Source organism: Apteryx rowi, unplaced genomic scaffold, assembly GCF_003343035.1.
Source record: "Apteryx rowi isolate R43461 unplaced genomic scaffold, aptRow1 scaffold_291, whole genome shotgun sequence".
In the NCBI taxonomy this organism is placed as follows: domain Eukaryota; kingdom Metazoa; phylum Chordata; class Aves; order Apterygiformes; family Apterygidae; genus Apteryx; species Apteryx rowi.
The window spans coordinates 1,061,455-1,084,380 of NW_020449319.1; the positions used below are offsets into that span (position 1 = coordinate 1,061,455).

General features: G+C 39.3%; 1 protein-coding gene across 1 annotated transcript in view; it reads left to right on the forward strand.

Moving 5' to 3' along the window:
* DLG2 (discs large MAGUK scaffold protein 2) overlaps positions 1 to 22,926 on the forward strand; it is a 646,550-nt gene that overhangs the window by 610,734 nt on the left and 12,890 nt on the right. The window contains exon 17 of the mRNA XM_026069322.1: positions 10,652 to 10,697. Coding sequence (XP_025925107.1) covers positions 10,652 to 10,697 — 46 coding nt within the window. The remainder of the gene's footprint in view (positions 1 to 10,651; positions 10,698 to 22,926) is intronic.

The window sequence follows — 22,926 nt, forward strand, 5'->3', positions numbered from 1 at the left end:
AAAGCCTAACTTAGACATCTCAGTCATTTCTTTCGCAATGAATAGATTTGGCACATTTAACAGTAAAATATAAATGCTTAGGTAGGTTAGGTTAGAGTAGACAGGAATATCTAGAAATGCATAGGGGTAAGCACTCTGCTTAGCCCAGCATATAGCTCTTGTGGTGTCAATAATGATTATGCTGCTGGTGAAGAGGTAGTACAGGCTCTTAAACTTTGCTTGTATAGCTACAGTTGGAAAATTTACGGACAAGAAAACCCCCTTCTACTCAGAAACGAACTTTTTATAGAAAATCGTTCTGTCTGTCATTTATTTACAAGAATTATGAATCAGTATTTTACTGTACACTCCTCCATCTCAGAATGATTGAAATGTGCTTTGGTGTGACCAGAGAAGAAGAACAACAGCTTTTCATGTGTGTTGCTTAAAATAAGCTATGGAAACCATTCATGTCATAAAAATTCTGATTTTACATCTCCGTTACTAATTGGCATAAAATCTGTTACAAAGCCATTGTTTCTGCAGTACTGGACTTGAGTTGTTACTATTTAGCAACCATTCAAGAATGTTTCTGCTGTGTTAAAATGGAAATTAAGGACAAGAATAAAAAAGCATATGAAATCATGTTGCAAAAACTCCTCACTGATTGATTCGTATAGGTAGGTCTTTATAAGAAGTCCAAAAATATTCATGGAGATTATTAGAAGGAAAGAGTTGAGCAGAGATATTTGCTGTACAAGGCCTTCTGACATTTGTTATTGGTACAGGGCATTAGTATTTGAGCATTCTCTTTCTGAAGCTGCTCTTCAGAGATTTGGTGTAAACCTACCACCCAGCACAGGGAAGAGGAGTAAATTGCTCCCATCTGTGTTGCTCTACTGCTGTTTTGCTTCTGGTTTTCTGTCTGTCAGATTTAAGTTCTGCCAGAGGCTGCAGGACCTCAGGAACGGTGGTAGTGGAGGGTGTCACGAAAAAATTAAACCTCAGCAGCATTCCTGACAGCACAGTGTTCAGCTGCTCTTGCTTTTTCATGCRTTTTCTCACCTCCTCCACAGAACTTGCCTGACTTTGCGTTTCATGAAAACTGAAGATGGTGTCGGGCAGGGGACTCCAGCTGCATGTCTGTTTTGACCTGAGCCCATGTTCTTGGGTTGCCTTGTTCTTTTCTCTTGAGCCGAACAAATTTCGCTCAACAATTCTGCAAGGTACATTAGAAACATTTGCTGGCATCAGCATCTTGTCTGCTCATGTGCTGAAGTAATCAAATGAAATTTGGTGGGTAAAAACAACACATAGCCAGGATAGTTAAACTCTAGTGTCTTATTGCTCCAGGATATTTTGAGGCACTCCACAAAGACATGCAGTAATTTAATAATAGTCTGTTGCGTCCAGGTTGCAGTCAAAAGTAAAGGAAGGCAAGTGTGTCTTCAGTTTTGATTTATACAGTTGTAGCATTGTTGCTGACTGCAGCAGGGAATTGACATGCGTTAAAGAATCTAATTTATTTACATGATGAAACAGTTCTAGAAACTGTGAAAGATGATGTCAGGTCAACTTTGAGGCTTTTACTCACCTGAAGCCTACAAATTTGTTTTCATAGCTTTAAAAAAAAATCCAGTGGAAGTTTTTCTTTCAAATTAAAAAATAATACTAAAGTAAAAACCACTTTGAGTCTGTTTTCCATCTTAAAAAAGAAAAAAAAGCCAATTTTCATTTTATTGAGAAGTACAAATTCTAAATGTCTGAAACTTGTAAGTATAAAGGGATAGAGTAGCAAATGTGAGAAATAAAAACATTAGTAGTGAACCATATCCAGATGGTCAAGAATATTTCTGTCTATTGGCAGTCTGTAAGTCAAAGAAATTGTCAATAGAGCCATTTCTGCAGTTGAAGAACAATTTAAAAATATGTATCTCATAGATTTTACAGTTTSTTCAGCCTGATAATGGCATGAAGTTTATTTATAAGTTAAGCTTGTGTAGGTGGTTGCAATGTTAGGGACTAGAGTATCAAACAGCATTTGCTGTACCATTAAAAGTGTGTGCCATCCCTGCTTCGGTAAGACAATAGTTTAAGAAAGTCACTGACATAAAGATATGCAGTATAATTTTTATATTGGTCACAGATTAAGTATAACAGTGAAAATTTGCTAGCACAGTTAGAACATGTAARTTTACAGCTGAGAGTCAATTGCTTTTCTTCTGAGCTGCTCCAGAAGATGTCTGTGCTGAATTTAACTTCATGTGTGTGCTGTTTTTATAACTTGTTGTCTAATGCCCTGAATTAAATGGTAGGAGATCTGCATGCATGTACAGATTATTTGATTTTTTGGGGGGCTATTCTTCTGAACAGCCCCCAGGAATTGTGTTCCACTGGTTGAAAAGAAAAATGTACAGTAGTCACAATAGATACTGTCAAAGAAACAGAAATAGAACAAAGTCTTCTTTTAGGAAGATTTTCACACAAGGTTCTTGAAGAGTGGATTTAAGAGTTAACACTTATCAAGATGATATGTTCTTCATATTTCACATCTTTATTTCTGGCTCACTCAAATTCAAGTAGTTCAGTTATGATTGACTTAGTGACTCACAGACCRTGTTTGGAAGCTTATAGGAACATGGGAATTGCCAAACTGGGCCAAATCCAAAGTCCATCTGATCTGRTATCCCATTTGTGAGACTGGCAGTATGAGATGCATTATCAGAAGATGTAGGAACTGCACCTCCTACACAGACCTCACACCACTCTCTTAGAGATTGACTTTGGTTTTGTTTGCTCGTGCTTTTATTTATTTATTTTTAGTTGTAAGGCCTAAATGCATAAATGTTTTAAATGAAAACTGTGAGCCTGATATGATTCACCGTCTCCCAAGCCAGATCTTTGCCATAATTCACCGTCTGCTAAGCCAGTCACCTGCAAATGCGAACAGTCTCCCTTTTAGCTCAAAAAGGCAGATCAAAAGATAAGTCTGCTCTATCTGTTAATATATAGGTCGACAGCRTGTAGGTATTGTAAATCTTCCTACACTAATGCTTTTCAAAAGAAGTGTAATAAGACTCTTCATGCAACCTATTCTTTTTATGCAAAGAGCTGTTTTATTTAGTAGTTTATACCTGCACAAGTCAAGTGCACAGAGTATTGGTAATTAATGATTGCACAAAGAATAAAGTCCTAAAGGATCAAGTTTCCTTCTAAGAGCATGGAAAACTAATACCTTCTCCAATTTTATTTATTAGTGAGATTAATTCAAAAGATTGCATAGGGGAGCTCAAAAACCTCATTTCCGTTTGCAAATCTAAGGAAGTACCAGCAGTCAACTGGAAATTAGAGTTARGAAAAAGATATAAGAAAATATCTGATTGAAACTGAAAGATAAAGTTGATGAATTTCCAACAGCATACCTAAGAATTGTGAAAAGCTGTGGGTCCTGGCAGGTGATCAGACAGTCCCAAAGTTTTTTCAAGTACACACCAGTGTAACTGTTCATCTCTGAGGCTCTTTCCTCTTTACTGTCGCACAAATGGTTCACCTGAGAAGGGTTCACAAGCACAAAGATTTATTAGCAGGATGTGCAGCTAAGGGCATGCAATGACACTAACTATGAAGGTTGCTTTCAGGGGAAAAAAATACAAAAACGAAAGGTGAGGGGAAGATTTGGGACAATGTGGCTGAACATCGAATGCACTTTCTAATTCCAGAGACAGCCATGAAAAAAGAGAGGACGAGAACTTCACACTGACCATATGACTATACTGCTTAAATCAGTGCGTCAGTCTAGCTCGAAGCCCGCGCTGCAATCTAGCACAGTTCTCTGACGGCTTTATGAGCAGCTAATCACAAAAACATAGACATTAGAGCTCAAAGAGACTTATTGTTTAGCTCTTTTCCCTTCRTTCCCCTCCTCTTTTCCCTCCAGCACTGCACTGTTATTCCCCACAGTACTTAAGATTAGTAGATTTGTTTTAAATGTGAAAAACGATCTCGGCTTTTCCACCTCCCTTGGGGCAGATTATTCTACATCCAAATTGATTTCACTGTCAAGGGGCTTTGCCCTTTCTTATGTTCACACTATTAATTTCAATGTTGCTGCTTGAACAAATACTTCCCACCTTCTTTGTGTACAACCTTCAAATACTTGTAAATGACCTTGCGTGTCACATACACAAGGTTTGCATGTTGGCGTTTCAATCCTGCCAACAACGATGCAAACTAAATTAGCRTGGCAGAGTACTCCCTATTGAATGTGATTCGTACCTTGCGTGAAGTTTAATACATATTTGCAGAATTGTAGATACTGCTTTTAAAGACTTACTTGAAAGTCTATTAGTCTTTCTGTTCCCTTGATATTTTGTGTTGGTTTTAACTGTTGTTTTATTAGGAATTAAAACTGAGTTGCTGGCTGACAAGTGGCATTAAGTCAGTGTTAGAAATGATGAATACAATTCTATATTTATGAATATTAAACAAAACTATCCTTGTCTGTAGAAGCTAGATAGAATGGTGTTTTTAATCAGACTTTTTCATTTTGGTTTTCCAAGATCCAAATCTCCCTCTARCTTCACAGGAAAACTAAGCAAGCACAGTAATCTTGATCTGAGTCTCTTCTGACCCAAAGTTTGTTCTCACTTGTCAAAGCAAATCATTGTGCAAAAATTCAATACAAAATGACTGCAAGCCAAGCTTTTGGGTTTTTTTTTTTTTTTGGGGGGGGGGGAGGAGGAGGAGGAAGGGGGCAACTACTTGCAGTACCTGAGAAAGTTAAAAGGTTGAACTACTAGAATAAGGGCATCTCTCCTCTACATCAGATTGAAAGACRTGGAAAGCTGGTGTTTGTTGCTTGTCAGCATATACCTGTGTGTTCAGACAGAGAATGAAAGATATTCAATTTAAGGAATATATTGCGTCGTCGCTATACAACCAGACGTACAGTTGCCGCTTGCAACTTCTTAGTTTATCTTCTGCATGTCTACATAGATCTCATTAAGAGCTTTCTGTGGGGGGGAGCGCAGTACCTGGCTAAGCTTGCGGTTGCACCGGGAAAGCAAAAAAGGCCCGGGAGCGTTAGTTTGCTTCTGGACATCGGCAAACCGCTCAGCTGCAGTGTACTTCGTTATCCATCTTTCTTACAAAAAGATACTACCACGGCCTCCAGTTTATACTGCTCAAAGAGTTGATCCTCACAACATGCCCGTGAGCTGGGAAGTGCTGTTGTGCCCATTTTGCAGATGAAAGAACAAGGCAGAGGATCCCAGAGCAGGGTTTGTACCGTGTTTCCCCCAGACCAGGCTGTCGGGCTAACCACAAGGTCGCTTTTCGCATAAAGCATACGTACTAACACACAGTTCTCTTCAGAAGTTATTCTGGAGACTTCATGTTCATAATGCGCTTTGGATTGCTGAGGGGAAAAGTCCGTTTTAAAAACAGAGAGGTAGTGTATATGCTTGAAAGGAGAAATGTCTCTGAATATCTGTTTCAGTCCTAAAACTTTTCTTTCTGGTATCAGTGTGAGTTTTCATTATGGTAGGAGCTATCAGCTTCACGTAGACATTTAACAGCATTTGGATCTCCAAAACTTTATTAAAGTTAGTGCTGTTCAAACAGAGTAAAAGGAATGGTCCTAATATGAAAAGTGAGTATAAAATGTATAGAGAAAAGGATAGCAGAGACATGATCTTACTGATGGATTTTGTAGATTTTTATATGCTGTATAAGATACTGAGAAGAAGTTCAAAGTAAATAATGATATAGTTGTTTATTACAACATAATACAACTATCAAAATGCTGATGCACTATTCTTTGTGATGTTTACCACTGTAAACCAAATTCTGAAATTGGATTGTTTGTTCAATTTTACATGAAAATTTCCTTTAAAAATGCTATCCTATTAGCTGATGAGTAACATATATATGGCTGCTGCATCTAGAGAAAAGCATTTAGACTAAAATATGTTGTTGACACAAACACACAAAGAAAGGAGTTCTTTAAGAACAAGAAACCCACAGTGTCTTAATGTCTGTCACAACCAGGGGAAGCTGTATGTGTAAGCCAGATTTACATAACTGGGGACATTTTGGGGGYATTTGGTCAAGAAAAAGTGCATATCGCAATTTTTTTCTGGGGTTTTCAAAACACAGTGTGTGCCTAAGTAGTATCAAAATAAGAATTCAAGCCAGGACAGTTTTCTCCCTTTTTTCTGTGAAAAGACTTTTTTTTTCATTATGGTTCATATGTTATGAAGAATGACCTCACTGTTCTGTTTTTAATCAGTACTTGAAAATTTCATTTGCTTTTTTGTCTTTGGAGTATGGTGAGGATTTGGCATTTGTCAGTAAGAAATGCCTACTATTGCCAGTTCTTAGGCTAGTGKTAGTCTCTGTGAAATAATGGCAATGAGGAATAAAAGCTATCTCTGGTACAGGTTTTCACTGAAACTGAAATGTTGCAATTATTTACCGCTACAGGATCTTACAGCATTTGTACAAAGAAATTGCAATTTATACAAGAATCCATTTTCAGGCACTGTTTCACTGACTTTCAGAGACTCTTGCCTACATAAATACTGTTGAATCAAGCCCAAACTTGGATATCATTGTCCGGATTTCTATTRCAATGACACCCAACCTTTACATCAGGCTGAAAGATGAAGGCAAATACCTATCTGTCGTCTATCCTACTGCCATTTCATAGCTTCCCAGCAGCATAAGGAGATCCTGTCAAAACTGCATCCAAAATATTTGACGAGGTCTCAAAGTTTCCATATTATAGAAATAAAATCTCTGAAAAGCATACTTCTAAATTTTACAGTTTAAATGTGCCACCCATTCTCGCACGCATGGTCCTGTCTTAAAAAATAAAATATTCATCTTCAGCATTGGTCTCTACTCCTCCATTAACAGAACAAATTTTAGAATTAACACAAAGTGTCCAGTAAAAAAAAGGTTTTATTCCRTATCAGTATCCCTCTTATGGCTTTGCCAATGCCACTATAGCTTACCGACAAATTTCATGGTACTTGTAAGAGCTTTTTTGTTGGGTGTCTGCAGGATTTCATATCCTTCAGGTGGAGAACATCAGCCTGATTCTAATCATATTTATATTGGATGCAAAACAAAATCAAGGTTTGTGAAGCATCGTGAATTCAATGTACAATAAAATAAATGCATAGTAAGTCCATTAAGTTAATAGTAAGGCCTAATGATTTCAGTAAGTTYACAGGATCAGACCCAGTTTAGTCCTTTATAATATTTTACTGTTTTATTATTATTATTATTATTTTAAATATCCATATGACTATATTATGGTAGCATATATGATAATTAACATGAATATGCACACTGATTAATCTATAGAAGTTTTGACACATACATAAATATATTTGACCTGCATAAGTTATTAATAAATTAAGTGCCAGATTTATTTTAGGAATAAGCTTTTTTTGCTTGTATCAATGACAGGACAGTTAGACATAGCAGTCACCTATTATCAATTACCAGCTTTTGATTGTCTAAACTGAAGTGGAACAATAGTTTTTTAAAAAGCCAACCCAATAACTGAAATTGAAAAAGGAGAAAAAGTTTATATAATGCTGTACTATATCTATTTAACTTGAAATGTATTGCTAGATCATGCATAAGCTTGAAAAAAATATGCTTTTCCAAGTCAAATAGACTTTTTGAAGTTTCTGCTATAGACTGCTGGGGAAAATTTTTTTAAAGAGAATACTTATAAGTGGTTATTTGTTTAAGAATCTCTGTGAAACACAGCATATTTATATATTAATTTGATAACATTCTATTTAATTACAAAGTGAAATGGCATTTGGTAATGAAGTGATTGTCATTTTAAAACCCCTTTGTTTTTGAGGTTTTGTTGTGTGTATAATTTTTTTCTTTTAAAAGTTTAATGCCTATAGTATTCTTATATCAAATTCAGATGAATCATGAGAAACAACATTTTCATAAATTGGGAAATGTTAACATGTTACATTCCTTGCTTTGGAAAGATAAAAGAAATGATCACAGAAAACACATTTTAATTTAACTACATCCTTTAGGTCATTAAAATGATGTAATGTGCATGTGGGTCCTCTTTTCATCCACAGATTACTTTAATCCTTCATACACATATTTTTTTCCCTTCTGGCTTTCTTTCGTATTTGCTTTGTTTTGAAATGGCATGCTGTCTGGATTATTTATGCATGACCTCCACATTAATTTCAGATTGAATGTTTACATACTCTGAGAGATGCTCATGGATCATTTATTCTACATGTGCATTTTTTCCTTTGTTTTCAGTTACTAAAGTTTAAATATGCTTGAAATGTAAAAGTGGCATGAAACTTTCGTGACACAAGTAGATAAATATTTTAATAGAATATTTCAATACCTAAGCCTTTTAACTTCTCATCTTTCAGAAATCTATCATATTCCAAAACACATTTATGCTGTGCTTCCAAAATGTAAGAAAACAAATTATATTCTCAAACCCTAAAACTACTCCATTTTGGGTTTGGAGCCCAAATAGCAGCTATATTTTTGTTCAGGCAACCACAAATACATGGGATTGTTTCATTAAATGAATTGAGAAGATCTCTGCTCTTTTGGAGGTGATGGGGTGCAAAGCCGGGAATCTGGGCTTTGCTTATGTTCAGTGTAGGAAACCATGCAGGACATGGTCCAAAGGACAACGCGGATCACGGCAGTCAGGCGCTACCTACAGCTCCTGTAGGTGCCCTCTAGAAATGCCAGCTTCTTTCAATTGACTGTACAGGAGCACAAATTCCTCGTTTAGCATCTGAAATAGAGGGTGCCAAGCAGGCATATCCTGCTTTTACGTTATACAGTGCCATGAACCCTTACAACTGCCTATAAAAGCCAATGGTTTTATTATATAACATTTGATTCCATGTTAACTCCCCTTTTGAAGAATTTAAACTTTATACGTTGCCTAATATGCAATGAAATACTGTTTATCAGCAGAATGTAATGTCTAAGTCACATAAAACTGAGAGTATATCCAGAAGAACTTAATGAGTAAAAGGCGTAAAATAAAAGAGAATTTTGGTTTTTTTTTTAATTAAGTGAAAGAAAGCATTAAAATACACCTAATAAGTTGCCGGTTTAGAGGATAAATAATACACTATGAAAGTAGTAACAGTTATTGGAAACAAATATTTAATTTTAATTGGCACAGAGCTGAATTCACACACCTTCTAGAAATAAATTAAAGGCTTCCTCTTTTTTCTTTGCAGCCTTTTCCTTTTTAGCCAGTTAATAAATTCTGTGCACAGTTTGCTATGACTAAAGATGAGTGGCTTGATCTCAAAGCATGCTGAGTCATCTGTAGCTCTTTACCTGCACAACCCAGATGTGATAGTTTTGAAACAAGGAGCCGAAGTTTGTGATTTGCGGCCTCTGTAATCAAATTGATGTAGTCCTCAGGGGCTTTGCCTCCCACCTGCAGACCTCACTGCAGCCACTTGTGATTCTTCACAGCCGCTTGGTTTGGGCTGATTTGAGTCACTACAGTTCTCTCCACTTTTACAAACTAGTTGTTTTGTCAGCATGAGTGTGACAACAATTAGACGTCCCTGTTTTTGCCCCATGCCTTTTCTCCTTCACAGTCATTCAATGACAAGCGTAAAAAGAACTTCATCTTTTCACGAAAATTCCCATTCTACAAGAGCAAGGAGCAGAGTGAGCAGGAAACAAGTGATCCAGAACGTAAGTAACCTCTTGGAGATGATGTCACATGCAGCACAAAAAAATGGGTGACACGCATGATACCAGTATCCCACACATCTAGGCAAATATATCTCATAGGCAGGCAGGCGAGGTATTACTACTGTGACCAATGTGTGACTGCAATTTGGATCCAGCTGGTCCTTCTTTCCCTGGAAACATCTTTTTCAGAAGAATAAAACAGTGACCTTAGCTTTTGGGAGACCGTTTCTTCCCTTTCATAAAAAATGTGGCTTCCTAAAATTGCTGTGGCACTTGTCATAAATCCAAACTTGTCTCTGATTAAATATTCCCAGATCAGAACTGACTCAAAATAATGCAAACATGATTTCTTTTAGAATACTACATTAAATTATTACATTTAAAAACATCTACTCTAATTTCTTTTTTGCCTCTGACTTTCTCCAAGCTGATTGTCTTGGACGCTTTCACTGAAATATTAACAATAAACTTAAGTATCCGTACTAACAGTTTAAAGAAGAAAATCAGATCTTGGAATGTGCACCACTCTTCCCCCCCCCCCACCCCGGAGCATTTACTGCTTGCTTCAGAACCAGCATTTTTAAAATATATGCTTGTTCCAAGCCCAAAAAATTTAAACTTTTTTCCCCTTAATAATTATGTCCTTATAAATTTCTCCAGTGACGATTGTTTCTGGACTTTACTTTTTGGGTTGCTCCTTCTTTGTCACAGCTACCAAATCTGTATATCATGGTCACTGGCTCTTTCATTGGCTGCATTCCCATAGACTGTGGGTTGAAGTTGTTTCAGAGAGAAAAAGCAGGGATCCAGATTGCTCAATCGACATGGTCAGTCATGGTAGTATCCATTTCAACTCCACTGACTTCTTCCTTCCTCTTCTGCGGCTGTTCTTCCTTTCTCATTGCTCTCTCTGGGGACTTCCGTGCAGGACATCCCCGGATTAGGTGACGACGGTTATGGAACAAAGACTCTGAGTAAGTTCCCAGGAATGGTCACTGTAAATTTTTTTTGTTTTGTTTTGTTTTGGCTTTTGTTCCTTTTCTGAGGCCCCTCCACTCCTAGCATGCACAAGATAGAGTTTTATTTGTTACCCAGCTGTGAATGCATTAAAAACTGTTTCAATTGTTTTGTTCTGCATGACAATATTAAATAACATACAATGTATCAAGCAGATACTTCTTTTGTAATAACACCTTTTGTTTCTGACAGTATGTTATTGTTCCCATCATGGCAGTTCTGTAGAGTAGCATACCTAGAACTTGTTTTGCTGCCTAGATGGTGCTTTTCAACAGCAATCCCTCTCCATCTAAAGGGAAGGTTAAACATTTTAGCTTGATCACATCCTGAGGCGATCAGTAGAAAATTATTTTATGCTGTTGCTTCTGCATTTTCAGCTTTTTGCATGGGAGTGTTTGTTACTTTGCTGGATTTTAGATTAGTGTTTGTTATTAATGGAAGAAGCCTTTTGCAGGTGAGAGAAGACATGGCTTCTCCAAAGCTAATTTTGGACCCATTTCAGCATTAACAACTTATTATCTGTCATGTAACCTTAACCAATTTCTTTCTCTGATGCAGTAATCCTGTCTCAAGATTTGGTATCACATCAGATAACTTTTCAGAAATAATTCTATTTCCTCGATAGTTAGACCAGAGAAATTGTATAGAGTGAAATATTTGCAGCTGATTTCTATATTAATAGCTACATTATATGATGTATTCAGAGCAAAATACTTTAAACAGAAGATAAATACTATAAACAGAATACCACTTGCATGTGTTTGGCTGCTTTTTTCTTCAGTTCTCATGCTTTTTCTTAAGCACCATGCAACTGAAGGAAAACGTATGTGAATGTTGCCATTGCATCACCTACCGTTTTGTACATGTTTTTGAATAACAGAAATGCACACTTATGCACACAATTTTAGACATTATTCAGTTCCTGACTAATTTCTTGAAGGGGCTTTTAAATGATTTAATTTTAAGTCACCCATTAGTTCACCAGTTAAAGATGAAAGCTTCATCTCGTGGACAAAGGAGAACAGTTCTGTGAGACTAATTTTCAGTGATAGGCAGGAAATGTCACTACCACTAGAATTTTAACCATTGTGTTAGTGAACGCTTTAAGGAAAGTGCCTTAGCATAACATTAACAGCACATGCGTATCCTTCTCTGCCTAAAGAGAAGTAGAATATTTCTGATTTTATAAGCCCTCCTTAAAAAAACAAATCTCCATAGCATCCAACAATTTCAAAGGAGAAAACTAAACTCTGAAAACTAATTGCTAAGGGAAAAGTAGCACAGAAATATTATATAGGCTCTAGTTTCTCTATTAATATTACATCTAGCTTTCAATTACCGACACACCTCTAGACTTTCCAGATCCATCCCGTTTTCACTAATATTAAACTGAAATATACTTTTTAATGATGTTTCTTACTACAGAGCATACCTATTCTTGTTTCATAAAGACCTTCAGGGTCCTCTGTAGCATAATGGCTTGATGCAGGCCTTGTCAACTTGCTATTAAATGTCCAAAAGTACATATACCATTTTGCTCAAAATGTAAGCTTTACTTTTTGAAGCTTTTCACTAAGCCCCAGATCAAAGTTTCCCATTATTATTCTTATCAGATATCATCCGCCCTCATTTCTGCTGCTGGAGTAGCCCCATGAGTCCCACTGTATACAGTTGTTATTAGACTTGTATGTGGGGGAATTGCAGTGCTTTGCAAGGAAGGCACAGTCTTTGGCATAATTCCCATGCTCATCCTGCAGGACATCAACACAGTCTCTACTCTGGGTTCATCACAGGGCATTCTTGGCTTTTGTGAGTTTTCTTCCTTCACTGGGAAGGTTTTGAGACAATTACAGGTGGGTGTCATGGGTCACCCACAGCCTAATCTGCCAAGTGGATTAATGACAAATATTAGGCCAATTCTGGCTCCTTGTGTTTGTCAGAAGGTGACTAATTTGCACCCTTTGTCTGTTCAACCACCAGCATCTCATTCTCATTAACCAAGGGTGACTCCCCACTATATATCCATTTTACTATTGTTTTCTAAATGTCCTAGTGCAGTTCAAAAGTGTCAAATCTCAAAAATGGTCTTTCAGTTACAAATTTATCATTATTTTTATCCAAGATACTCTCAATACCACTGCTTAATGTGGTTCTGTAGACCACCTGAAGACCATATATGACAGTCTGAATCATCATAAATGGTAGGCTGACTACAGTTTGGAACAACCACCTCACATGATATAGATTGCACCTTTCTATAAATAATGTGATACAAACACCAGACTTATCAAACCACAATTCTGACCGATCATGATAATTCTTACGTTCCTATTTATCCATCCAGACTGGTCTGACAAAGATTTTCCTACTCTAGCTCAAATCCAGAAGCTAGACAATTTTAGAAAAAGGGTTTCTTCCTTTTTTTGTTGTTGTTTTTTTTTGTTTTGTCATTGGCTTTGTCTTTTTCTGGATGGATTAAAATAGATATATTTACAATATTTGGTAGCAAAACCATTTTCTTGTTAATTTGTTAACCTTCTGAGATAGTACACAGCAATTAATGACAGTAGCAAAAGTTAGAATTCTTTAAGTTTAGCAGAAATAGTTCCAATGCATTAGTGATGCACATTATTCACACTGCAGAATAATATGACCAGACATTCAGGTTTCACAAAATTAGTCAAGAAGTCCAGTGAGGTGCAAGTTGACCATATGGTATTTTGAAATTAAATTATCTGAGATGTCACTAACTGTTTCATCAAGAACTAGAAGTGTCTTTGCCATAATGCATATTACTAGCTATCACATATAGTCCCTTTCTGAAATGCCGCAAGAGAAAAAGCTTTCATTTTAACTGTGTAGATTATCTAAGATTTTCAGGTAATGTCACTGTACAGATTTTATTTCCTCTCTGCACAACTACCTTTGCATGACTGTGGCAGTTCTTTTAAGTTCCTGCTGCTTTGTGGTGCTTGGTTATGTTCTTAATTTGCTGTACTGTTCTTGCAGAACATGTTTCTTCTAATGGCAGCGATAGTGAAAGTAGCTACAGTAAGTTACTGCTTTTGTTAGAGTCCTTTTACTTTGCATTGCTTGTTCTGTTTGTTTCTTTTATTTTGTTTCTCTTCTGGCTATTCTTTTGTTATTGTTAAAAAGATGGTTGGAGCAAATGGCTTGGAATTTCAATTTACAACCATATTTTGAGTACAAAGCTACAAAAGACAGCTGGCAACCTGTATAAGAACAGGGAGGAAAGTTGTTATTTGGGATGTGTTCTGGGATGTAAAAACCAAACCTGGCTCTGTGTAGACAGTGCAAATCAAGATTATTTGGTTTAGTGACATGAAGTTTATCTCATCAGGGAAGGGACAATTTCTTGATGCCCTTTTAAGAGGAAAATTACTCAAAACTGCAGTCAAATCTACAAAAAGACATACACTTTACAAGGTCACAATTTTTACTTTTATTTCTGCATGTCTGTTTGAAGAGCTAATAAATAGCCTCAAAAGCTCTGCTGAGCCATTCATTTTGGGGGTACAGGTTTCCTAAATGTATACTGAAGTCTTCAAAAAAGGTAAGATAGACCTCCACCCCTTGGGCACTGCCAGTGAATGTCACTGATTCCCTACAAATGAAGGTCCCAACCCTGCAACCTGGCCTGGTTAGAATTACATCCTCCATGTGATCATATAGTGACAGATTGCAAGTTCTATATTAGTAATACTAAAAACAAACAAACAAACAAACAACCACTATATTTTTTTATGGAAGTGTTGAAAAACAAAAAATAAGACATTAAAGTAGCTGAAATGTAAGAAGAGGTATTTAAAAAGATAGACTGCTTACCAAATCACCCAGTTGTTTAATTGTGTCAAGCCATTTGCTTAGCAAATCAAGTTTTCCACCAGTCACTCAGCACTTGTGCTAAATACCCGCCTACATACAGGTAATCATTGGTATTGTACCTCATACTTTCTAGCCTCAGACAGAGTGCATAGCAGTTGAGCTCTGTTAGTAAACATTGTTTTTTTCAGCAAAACATCTAATTGTATGCAATTCAGAAATGGTAAATTAGTTTTTATTCTCTTGTATTGCAAAGGTTTCCTTCGAAAGCAATTGCCAGAGTCACAAGAAAATTGTAGGCACATTTGAACTGCTGAGATCCAATTCTGAACCTCTTTAATTTTTTCTGTGTCCTCTACTGGGGAGGAAAGAAGAATTTTATATTTGAAATATAAGGTGCTTCTTCCCCAGACTGACTTTATGATCATGAACAAGTCAATAGGTTAAATTTGCAAAAGTTTCATGAGTCAAATCTCCTCCAGGTGTGTTTATTTCAGAGTGAGCACATAAATGCCCAGAAGGGAACCTAGGCTGGTGCCTGAGCATATATCCAGTGCTGGATGAATGGTCGCAAATGGGAGACTTGGACAGGGGCTCCCAGCTGTAGCTCAACCTTTTCAGCAGGTCCAAAAAAGCTAATTCCAAAATGGCACCATAGGTAGCTAGTTCCCTGTTGGCTGTGCAATAGCTTGAAACAAAGTGCATGTTTTGAGGTGCAAGAAGGGGAATGGAAATACTTTGGGGTAGTTAGTTGGAGCATAGATGCTTGGAAGGAAAAGGAGTTTGGGGGTAGCAGMTCCCCAAGGCAGTTCTCTTCCAAGGGTGATTTCTATCTGAGCAAGCTCCTATCTCACCCCAGCAGCATCCCACCTACACCATATTGGCTGGAGCTACCCACGTAATACTGGTGTGTCCAGATACTGCCGTCTGGTGGAGGAGATGCAGGCAGATGGGCAGGTCTTCCTCCTCTGCCCATGGGAGGGCCATGCCATTTAGCAGCAGGGGAAGCCAATCCTAGGTTACGCCAAGTGAAAGTGTCTCTGTAGTCTGGGAGTTTGTGCCCAAAGGGCCTATTTTCATTTGCTAACGATTCATTGGTGTGTGCTGACATGACATTTGGAGGCACGGCCTTGGGCAAACAGCAACCCTGGTCGCCAGCTTTTGTAAATGACTGTTTCAGACGGCCACACTGGCATGTCGGCTGGAGCCTGACTCTGAGTATAATTACTAAGTGACCATGGTATATGACCATATCTCTTGTGGGGACTTACAGCCCTCATGAGTGCAGTCAGTTACTCTCTGGATCTCCACACTACCTTATGTCAGCAGTATGTCCTGTCACACAGCTCCTTCCAGCAAATCTCCTCGAGAAAAATCATGGCTCAGGAGTAGAGAAGAATCAGAAAATGGAGGAAAGCAAGATGAGGATGGTCAAAGAAAGCAGTCAACAAATTATGAGGGTGTGGAGATAAGAGAGATGGGGTCTTCCGTGAAGAAATTGTCTTATTTCACTGTTTTTCTGACCTTGTGCGACTGTTGGGAGAGGACTCTGTGCAATACAAGCCTCCCCGTAACCCTCATATCAGAAAAGTAGTTATCTGAACTAGTCTGTGAACATTTCAGTCCTATAGACATGTTCTTCACCGTCTTCCAATTTATTTATTTTTAATTAAAGTTAAAAAAAATAATAGGTGTGCTGGGAAAAGCTTATTCCTGATGGAATGAGACAGTATGCAGTTATTATTTCTGCTCTTCTTGTTTGCATCTGCGTAGCTGGGAACCAGGCCCAACATCAGTTACTGCTGCAGAACTGAGTTTGGTTTAACTCCATTTGGAGCCAGCCACGTTGCAAAGATGTTCTCCAGCATGATGCCAGTGCCATTTTGAGGAGAATTTGTGTGCTCAAGGAGAGGGACTACAAGTTATTTTACCAGGACCACTGTGTATGCTGACTTGCAAATTCATCTGGCCATAACTCTATCTACTCGTGAAATAAGACATGCTAAGAGGAGAAAAGAATAAGCTGAAAATTCATGGGAAGCAAATAGAAAACTGCTGGAGAGCTCACGGTTTCTCCATGGGATTGTGACCTTATCACAGTGCCTCTTTTCTTTCCTGTTTCCCAAGCAGGCAAGCAGGAAGAAAAAAGGTTTTCTGCCCTACTGTTCTCTGAATTGTGAGAAAGCAGCAATTCACACTTTGGCCAGCACAAAGAAACATGTGTGGGTAAGAAAGGGAAACGACTAGCAAGTGGCACATTCTCCTGCAGACTTTCATATTTGCCCCTATAAAAACAGGCGCAGTAGAATCCAGTGAAGTGTTCTGTATTTTTTCTAGTGGGTCTCTGGCTATTGCTTTAACACTTTTTTCTAACTCTGGCTTCTCATGATGAGCATTTGGTTGAAAGCAGCTAGCGTTGAAATCTTTGTTACTTGATCATCCCTAGAACCATTCCAAATCAGGGGTACAACTACACAAAGTGACAATGAAGGTTTCTGAGAGCTGTCCAGGCTATGTGCTGAACAGTGATTAATAGAAGGAGTTTCAAATAGACTGGGATTTTTCTGGGAGAAATTCTGATGTATTCATATTTATTTAAAAAAATATGCTAAAACATTTCACTATTTGGCTGAAGTATTCCATTGCTTGTGTCTTGGGTTTGGGGATTAAAAAATAAAGGTCCATAGAAGTCAGATATGTTTCATTTCAAAATAATAATTTAATTGAAAATCCCCCTACACGGTCTCAACAGAAAATTCTTGAAGAACTTCTTAGCAACAAAGCTGTTCCAGACAGTAAACCTGATTTCTTCTGCCAGCACTCTCGTCACTGGGTTTGTAAAGAGAGGAAGACCTGGGACCAAAAGTGGGATTCCCTTGACCAGTATAGATCCCTAAAATGGCCACATTTTCCCTCTCAGGTGCATCACCCTCTCAGGTTTTTTGCACCCAGTTCTCTTTAATGAAGAGAGAGGTTTTTAGAGAGCAGCTTGTTTCATCCTTAAGCCAACATCTAAAACAGACCAGATGAATGTTGTCCTAAAGACGTCCGTGCTGGCTGTATAGGAGCTCAGGGCAAACTGCTCAGTGGAGAACACCTATGCTGTCCTTGTCTTCAGGAAGGAGAGATGGTGGCCACTCCAAATCCCAATTTTCCTTATTCCAGCACATAACCTTCGGCTCCATTAACTTCGAGGGAACTACAAATACATTTGACAGCAGAATCTGGCCCATTATAAAAAAAAAAAAAGTACTTTGGAGCCAGAAACAGATGTTGGCCTGATCTAAAAGGGGCTGAGCTGCCACACAGCTGCTACTGCGTCACACTCCATGATAATATGAAGGCTATGACCATGTCAGTTGATTTGCATCTGCTCTCAGCAGTAAAAGCAAGTTTACAGAGAAATATATAAAGTCCTGGTCTAGCAGAAAGTGGTTCTTGTTGTCACAAGTATACATGCAGCCATCTTTGACTTATCCATGAATCAGATGATCAAACAAAAATTGAAAGTGTTTCTTTTGAGGTCTGTAACTTAAAATGTTCTGATTTCTTTTTCAAAATAAGCTTGTAGGAACATATTTTAACTATGGACTCATCAGTTCTTATTTTCCAAAACATGATTTTCATAATGGCCATGAATTTTAAGTCTCTCTATTGCATATGTCTGGTAACACTCTTACGTGCAGTTCAGTAAAGGCTTTTACAGCTGTCTTCAAAATTGCACATGCGTTACCACATCTATTTAGCCTAATTGCATAATTGGTTGTGATCGCACCAATTATCTGAAGAGGCAATACATGACTAAAAGTTAGAAGTAAGAAAAAGTGCTAGAAACCAAAATTTTCACCCTCTGAACTTGGTCAGCAAGTCATTCTTGTAGTGAGAGATGTAGACTCAGAACAACATTAAAGGAGTCATTAATATTATGTTAGGCCACTGATTAACTGGACRCTTAAATTCTCTCTTATGGTCCCAAGGATTATTATATTATCCAGGCATATTCAGATTTGCACAAGTATTGAAGTCCCAACAAACTATATTGATCTTAGACATATAAGGCTGATAGACCACTTTTCAGTCACAAATTCATTCTCAGATTACTGATGATCTTTTTAAGTATTGAATTTGCCCCTAATTCTGGTGTTTTGTACCTGTTGTCATATTTCCAAAAGTCATTTGCTTACTCACATAAATAGAGATCCAGGGAGGGATTTTGAGTCAAATAAAAGTTAAGATATTGACTATCCAGTGCAGACTGTGCAGATGAAACAAACCAGAAATTGAGTTGTCATATTGCAAATCCAACTCACATAATCCATTCAGTAGCCCAAAACCGAAATGGATGGGGACCAAAAAATAAGCCATCTTTGATTTTAGGTCCAGTTAAGCAACAAAATTCAGGACAAGGCTCAAAAATAAAATAAATTTGGCTTATCTGCACGTACTTTGCAAAAATACTGATGATCACCACCACCATTAATCCAGCAATTTCCATGAGCCCAGAAATTCCCTTTGATTTTTTTAAATTCATAACTCATTTCTTTTAGCTGTCTCTATAAGTACTATTCATTTTTTTATTCACTGTCCTAGATTCCTTTACAGATTTTTTCATTCATAGACATTAGCAGGATGCCCAAATCCATGGATTCCCCGTGCATGAGGTGCATGATGGGGGGGGGAGCGTTTGATGCATCAGGTTACAAGGTGGCTGCACTCCTATATGCTGGACCTCCCATTCCCCCAGATTCTGGCAGGAAGGCTGCAAGGTTGGACCACAGTGTAAGGGATGCTACTTTGCAGAAGGCTTCAGACATGGAGCCTCCCAAGGTAGCACATATGTGGTCATAGCACTTCTCCACAGCATCTCACAGCAGCTCTCCTGCACCATTACTCATGTGCTGCGTGAAGCACTGTGAAAGCTCCAGATGCTCTGGCTGGACATGAGTTTCAAGGCAGGACAAGTTTTATGAGTTGCAAGAAAAATGCCTAAAATGTGCCAGTTCTGCACTGAAACAATGGTTTCCAGTCTTTCAAAGACTTTTTCTGCCATCTAGCCAGAAAGAAAGGGAAAACAGAGGCAACACCTCAAATCCATTTAGTGCTACCTTCTGAAACATGATAAAATCAGTTAAAAAGACAAAATAAGTAGTACTTATGAAACTCATTTGTTATGTTTCAGGACTTCTGTGCCCAGTTCTTAGAAGATATGAGTTATAACAAACTTGAGGTTATTCTTCTCTTCCTGAGGACTGGAACTCACTAACAGGCAAACCAAGAAGGAAGGGAGATGGAGCCAGGGGGATCTTAAGAAAGTGAAAGACCTCTATTAATTTCACTCACAGTTTAATAGATTTAGGAAAGCCTCATTTCACTTTCTTCTCATTTCTTTTCTTCTCTTTTCCACTTTATGGAATTTTACTAAAGTACAAGGAATCATTCTAAAATTCTACAGAAATGGTTTTGGTTTTGGTTTTGTCTATTAATTTTTACAAAGCTTTTCCAGATCAATACAGCTAACCTGTGCTAATCAAGCCATTAATGGGGGCAGTAAATGAGGCTTGGTCAAATGTAAAATTAAATAAAATAAAAGCCTATGTCCTGCTGAATTTCACAGTGTCCCACACCTCAAAGCTATTGCAAGGTTATAGCAATTCCATTACTGATTGACTCTAGAGCTCTTCGTTATACATAATCCTTTATGGACTACTTCAAAGCTGGTTGAAGATGTGAAGGTTGGGGGCAGCCTTGGCTGCAGTGACCATGAGATGGTGGAGTTCAGGATCCTGCGAGGAGGCAGCAGGGCACTAAGTAGGATGGCAACCCTGGACTTCAGGAGAGCAAACTTTGGCCTCTTCAGGGACCTACTTGAAGGAATCCCATGGGTTAGGCCCCTAGAAGGAAGGGGTGTTCAAGAGAGCTGGTTAATATTCAAACATCACCTCCTCCAGGCTCAAGAGCAGTGCATCCCTATAAGAAGGAAGTCAAGCAAAGGAGGCAGGAGACCTGCATGGATGAGCAAGGAGCTCCTGGCAAAACTCAACCAGAAGAAGGAAGCATACAGAAAGTGGAAAGGGGGACAGGCCACTTGGGAGGAATATAGGAACGTTGTCAGAGTATGCAGGGATGCGACGAGGAAGGCTAAGGCCCGTTTGGAATTAAATCTGGCGAGAGATGTCAAGGACAGCAAGAAGGGCTTCTTCAAATACATCAGTAGCAAGAGGAAGACTAGGGAAAAGTGGGCCCTTTGCTGAATGGAGTGGGTGCTCTGGTGACGAAGGATACAGAGAAGGCAGAGTTATTGAATGCCTTCTTTGCTTCAGTCTCTACTGCTCAGGCCAGCCCTCAGGAGTCCCAGACCCTGGAGGCAAGAGAGAAAGTCTGGAGAAAGGAAGACTTTCCCTTGGTGGAGGAGGAGTGGGTTAGAGATCATTTAAGCAAACTTGACACCCACAAATCCATGGGCCCTGATGGGATGCACCCACGAGTGCTGAGGGAGCTGGCGGATGTCATTGCTAGGCCACTCTCCATCATCTTGGAAAGGTCATGGAGGACAGGAGAGGTGCCTGAAGACTGGAGGAAAGCCAATGTCACCCCAGTCTTCCAAAAGGGCAAGAAGGAGGACCCAGGGAACTACAGGCCAGTCAGCCTCACCTGCATCCCTGGAAAGGTGATGGAGCAGCTCATCCTGGATACTGTTTCCAAGCATGAGGAGGAAAAGAAGGTGATCAGGAGTAGTCAGCATGGCTTCACCAAGAGGAAATCATGCCTAAACAATCTGATAGCCTTCTCTGATGGAATGACTGGCTGGGTAGATGAGGGGAGAGCAGTGGATGTTGTCTACCTAGACTTCAGCAAGGCTTTTGACACTGTCTCCCATAGCATCCTCACAGACAAGCTCAGGAAGTGTGGGCTGGATGAGTGGACAGTGAGGTGGATTGAGAACTGGCTGAATGGCAGAGCTCAGAGAGTTGTGATCAGCAGCACAGAGTCTAGTTGGAGGCCTGTAGCTAGCGGTGTCCCCCAGGGGTCAGTACTGGGTCCAGTCTTGTTCAACTTCTTCATCAATGACCTGGATGAAGGCACAGAGTGCACCCTCAGCAAGTTTGCTGACGATACAAAACTGGGAGGAGTGGCTGATACACCAGAGGGCTGTGCTGCCATTCAAAGAGACTTGGACAGGCTGGAGAGGTGGGCAGAGAGGAACCTCATGAAGTTCAACAAAGGCAAGTGCAGGGTCCTGCACCTGGGGAGGAATAACCCCAGTCACCAGTACAGGTTGGGGGTTGACCTGCTGGAAAGCAGCTCTGCGGAGAAGGACCTGGGAGTGCTGGTGGACACCAAGTTAAGCATGAGGCAGCAACGTGCCCTTGTGGCCAAGAAGGCCAATGGTATCCTGGGGTGCATCAGGAAGAGTGTTGCCAGCAGGTGGAGGGAGGTGATCCTCGCCCTCTACTCAGCCCTGGTGAGGCCCCATCTGGAGTACTGCGTCCAGTTCTGGGCTCCCCAGTACAAGAGGGATGTGGCACTACTGGAGCAAGTCCAGCAAAGGGCTACAAAGATGATTAGGGGACTGGAGCATCTCTCTTACGAGGAGAGACTGAGAGAGCTGGGCCTGTTTAGCCTGGAGAAGAGAAGGCTGAGAGGAGATCTTATCAATGTGTACAAGTATCTGAAGGGAGGGTGTCGAGAGGATGGGACCAGACTCTTTTCAGTGGTGCCGAGCGACAGGACGCGAGGCAATGGGCACAAACTGAAACACAGACACTTCCATCTGAACATGAGGAAAAACTTTTTCACTGTGAGGGTGACAGAGCACTGGAACAGGTTGCCCCGAGAGGTGGTGGAGTCTCCTTCTCTGTAGATATTCAAAATCCGCCTGGACGTGATCCTGTGCAATGTGCTCTAGGTGACCGTGCTTGAGCAGGGGGGTTGGACTAGATGATCTCCAGAGGTCCTTCCAACCTCAGCCATTCTGTGATTCTGTGATTCTGTGAAAGCCATGCAGTACTGATCATTAAAGACTACCATCTGTTACATTTAACATGCATATTAGTGTTTGAAGACCTTCAGGAATTTGTCTGGGCAGCACTTGGAAGAATTTTAGTTCACATAGGAACTTGAGCTTCCTGAGCACTTTTTCCGGAAAAGTAAAGTAGGGGAAATGGTATGGACTTCTATCACAATCACACCTCCAATAAGTCTGAAACTTAATGCCAAAGAGCCTGAGGAAGATGTCTATCTTTAAGTCCCTGTGTATCACAGTCAGGTTCAAAGTTTCTGCTTACATGCTTCAGCCCTTTCTGATGGCTTCATTTGGGGCACGGTTTAAGCGGACTGGAGTTT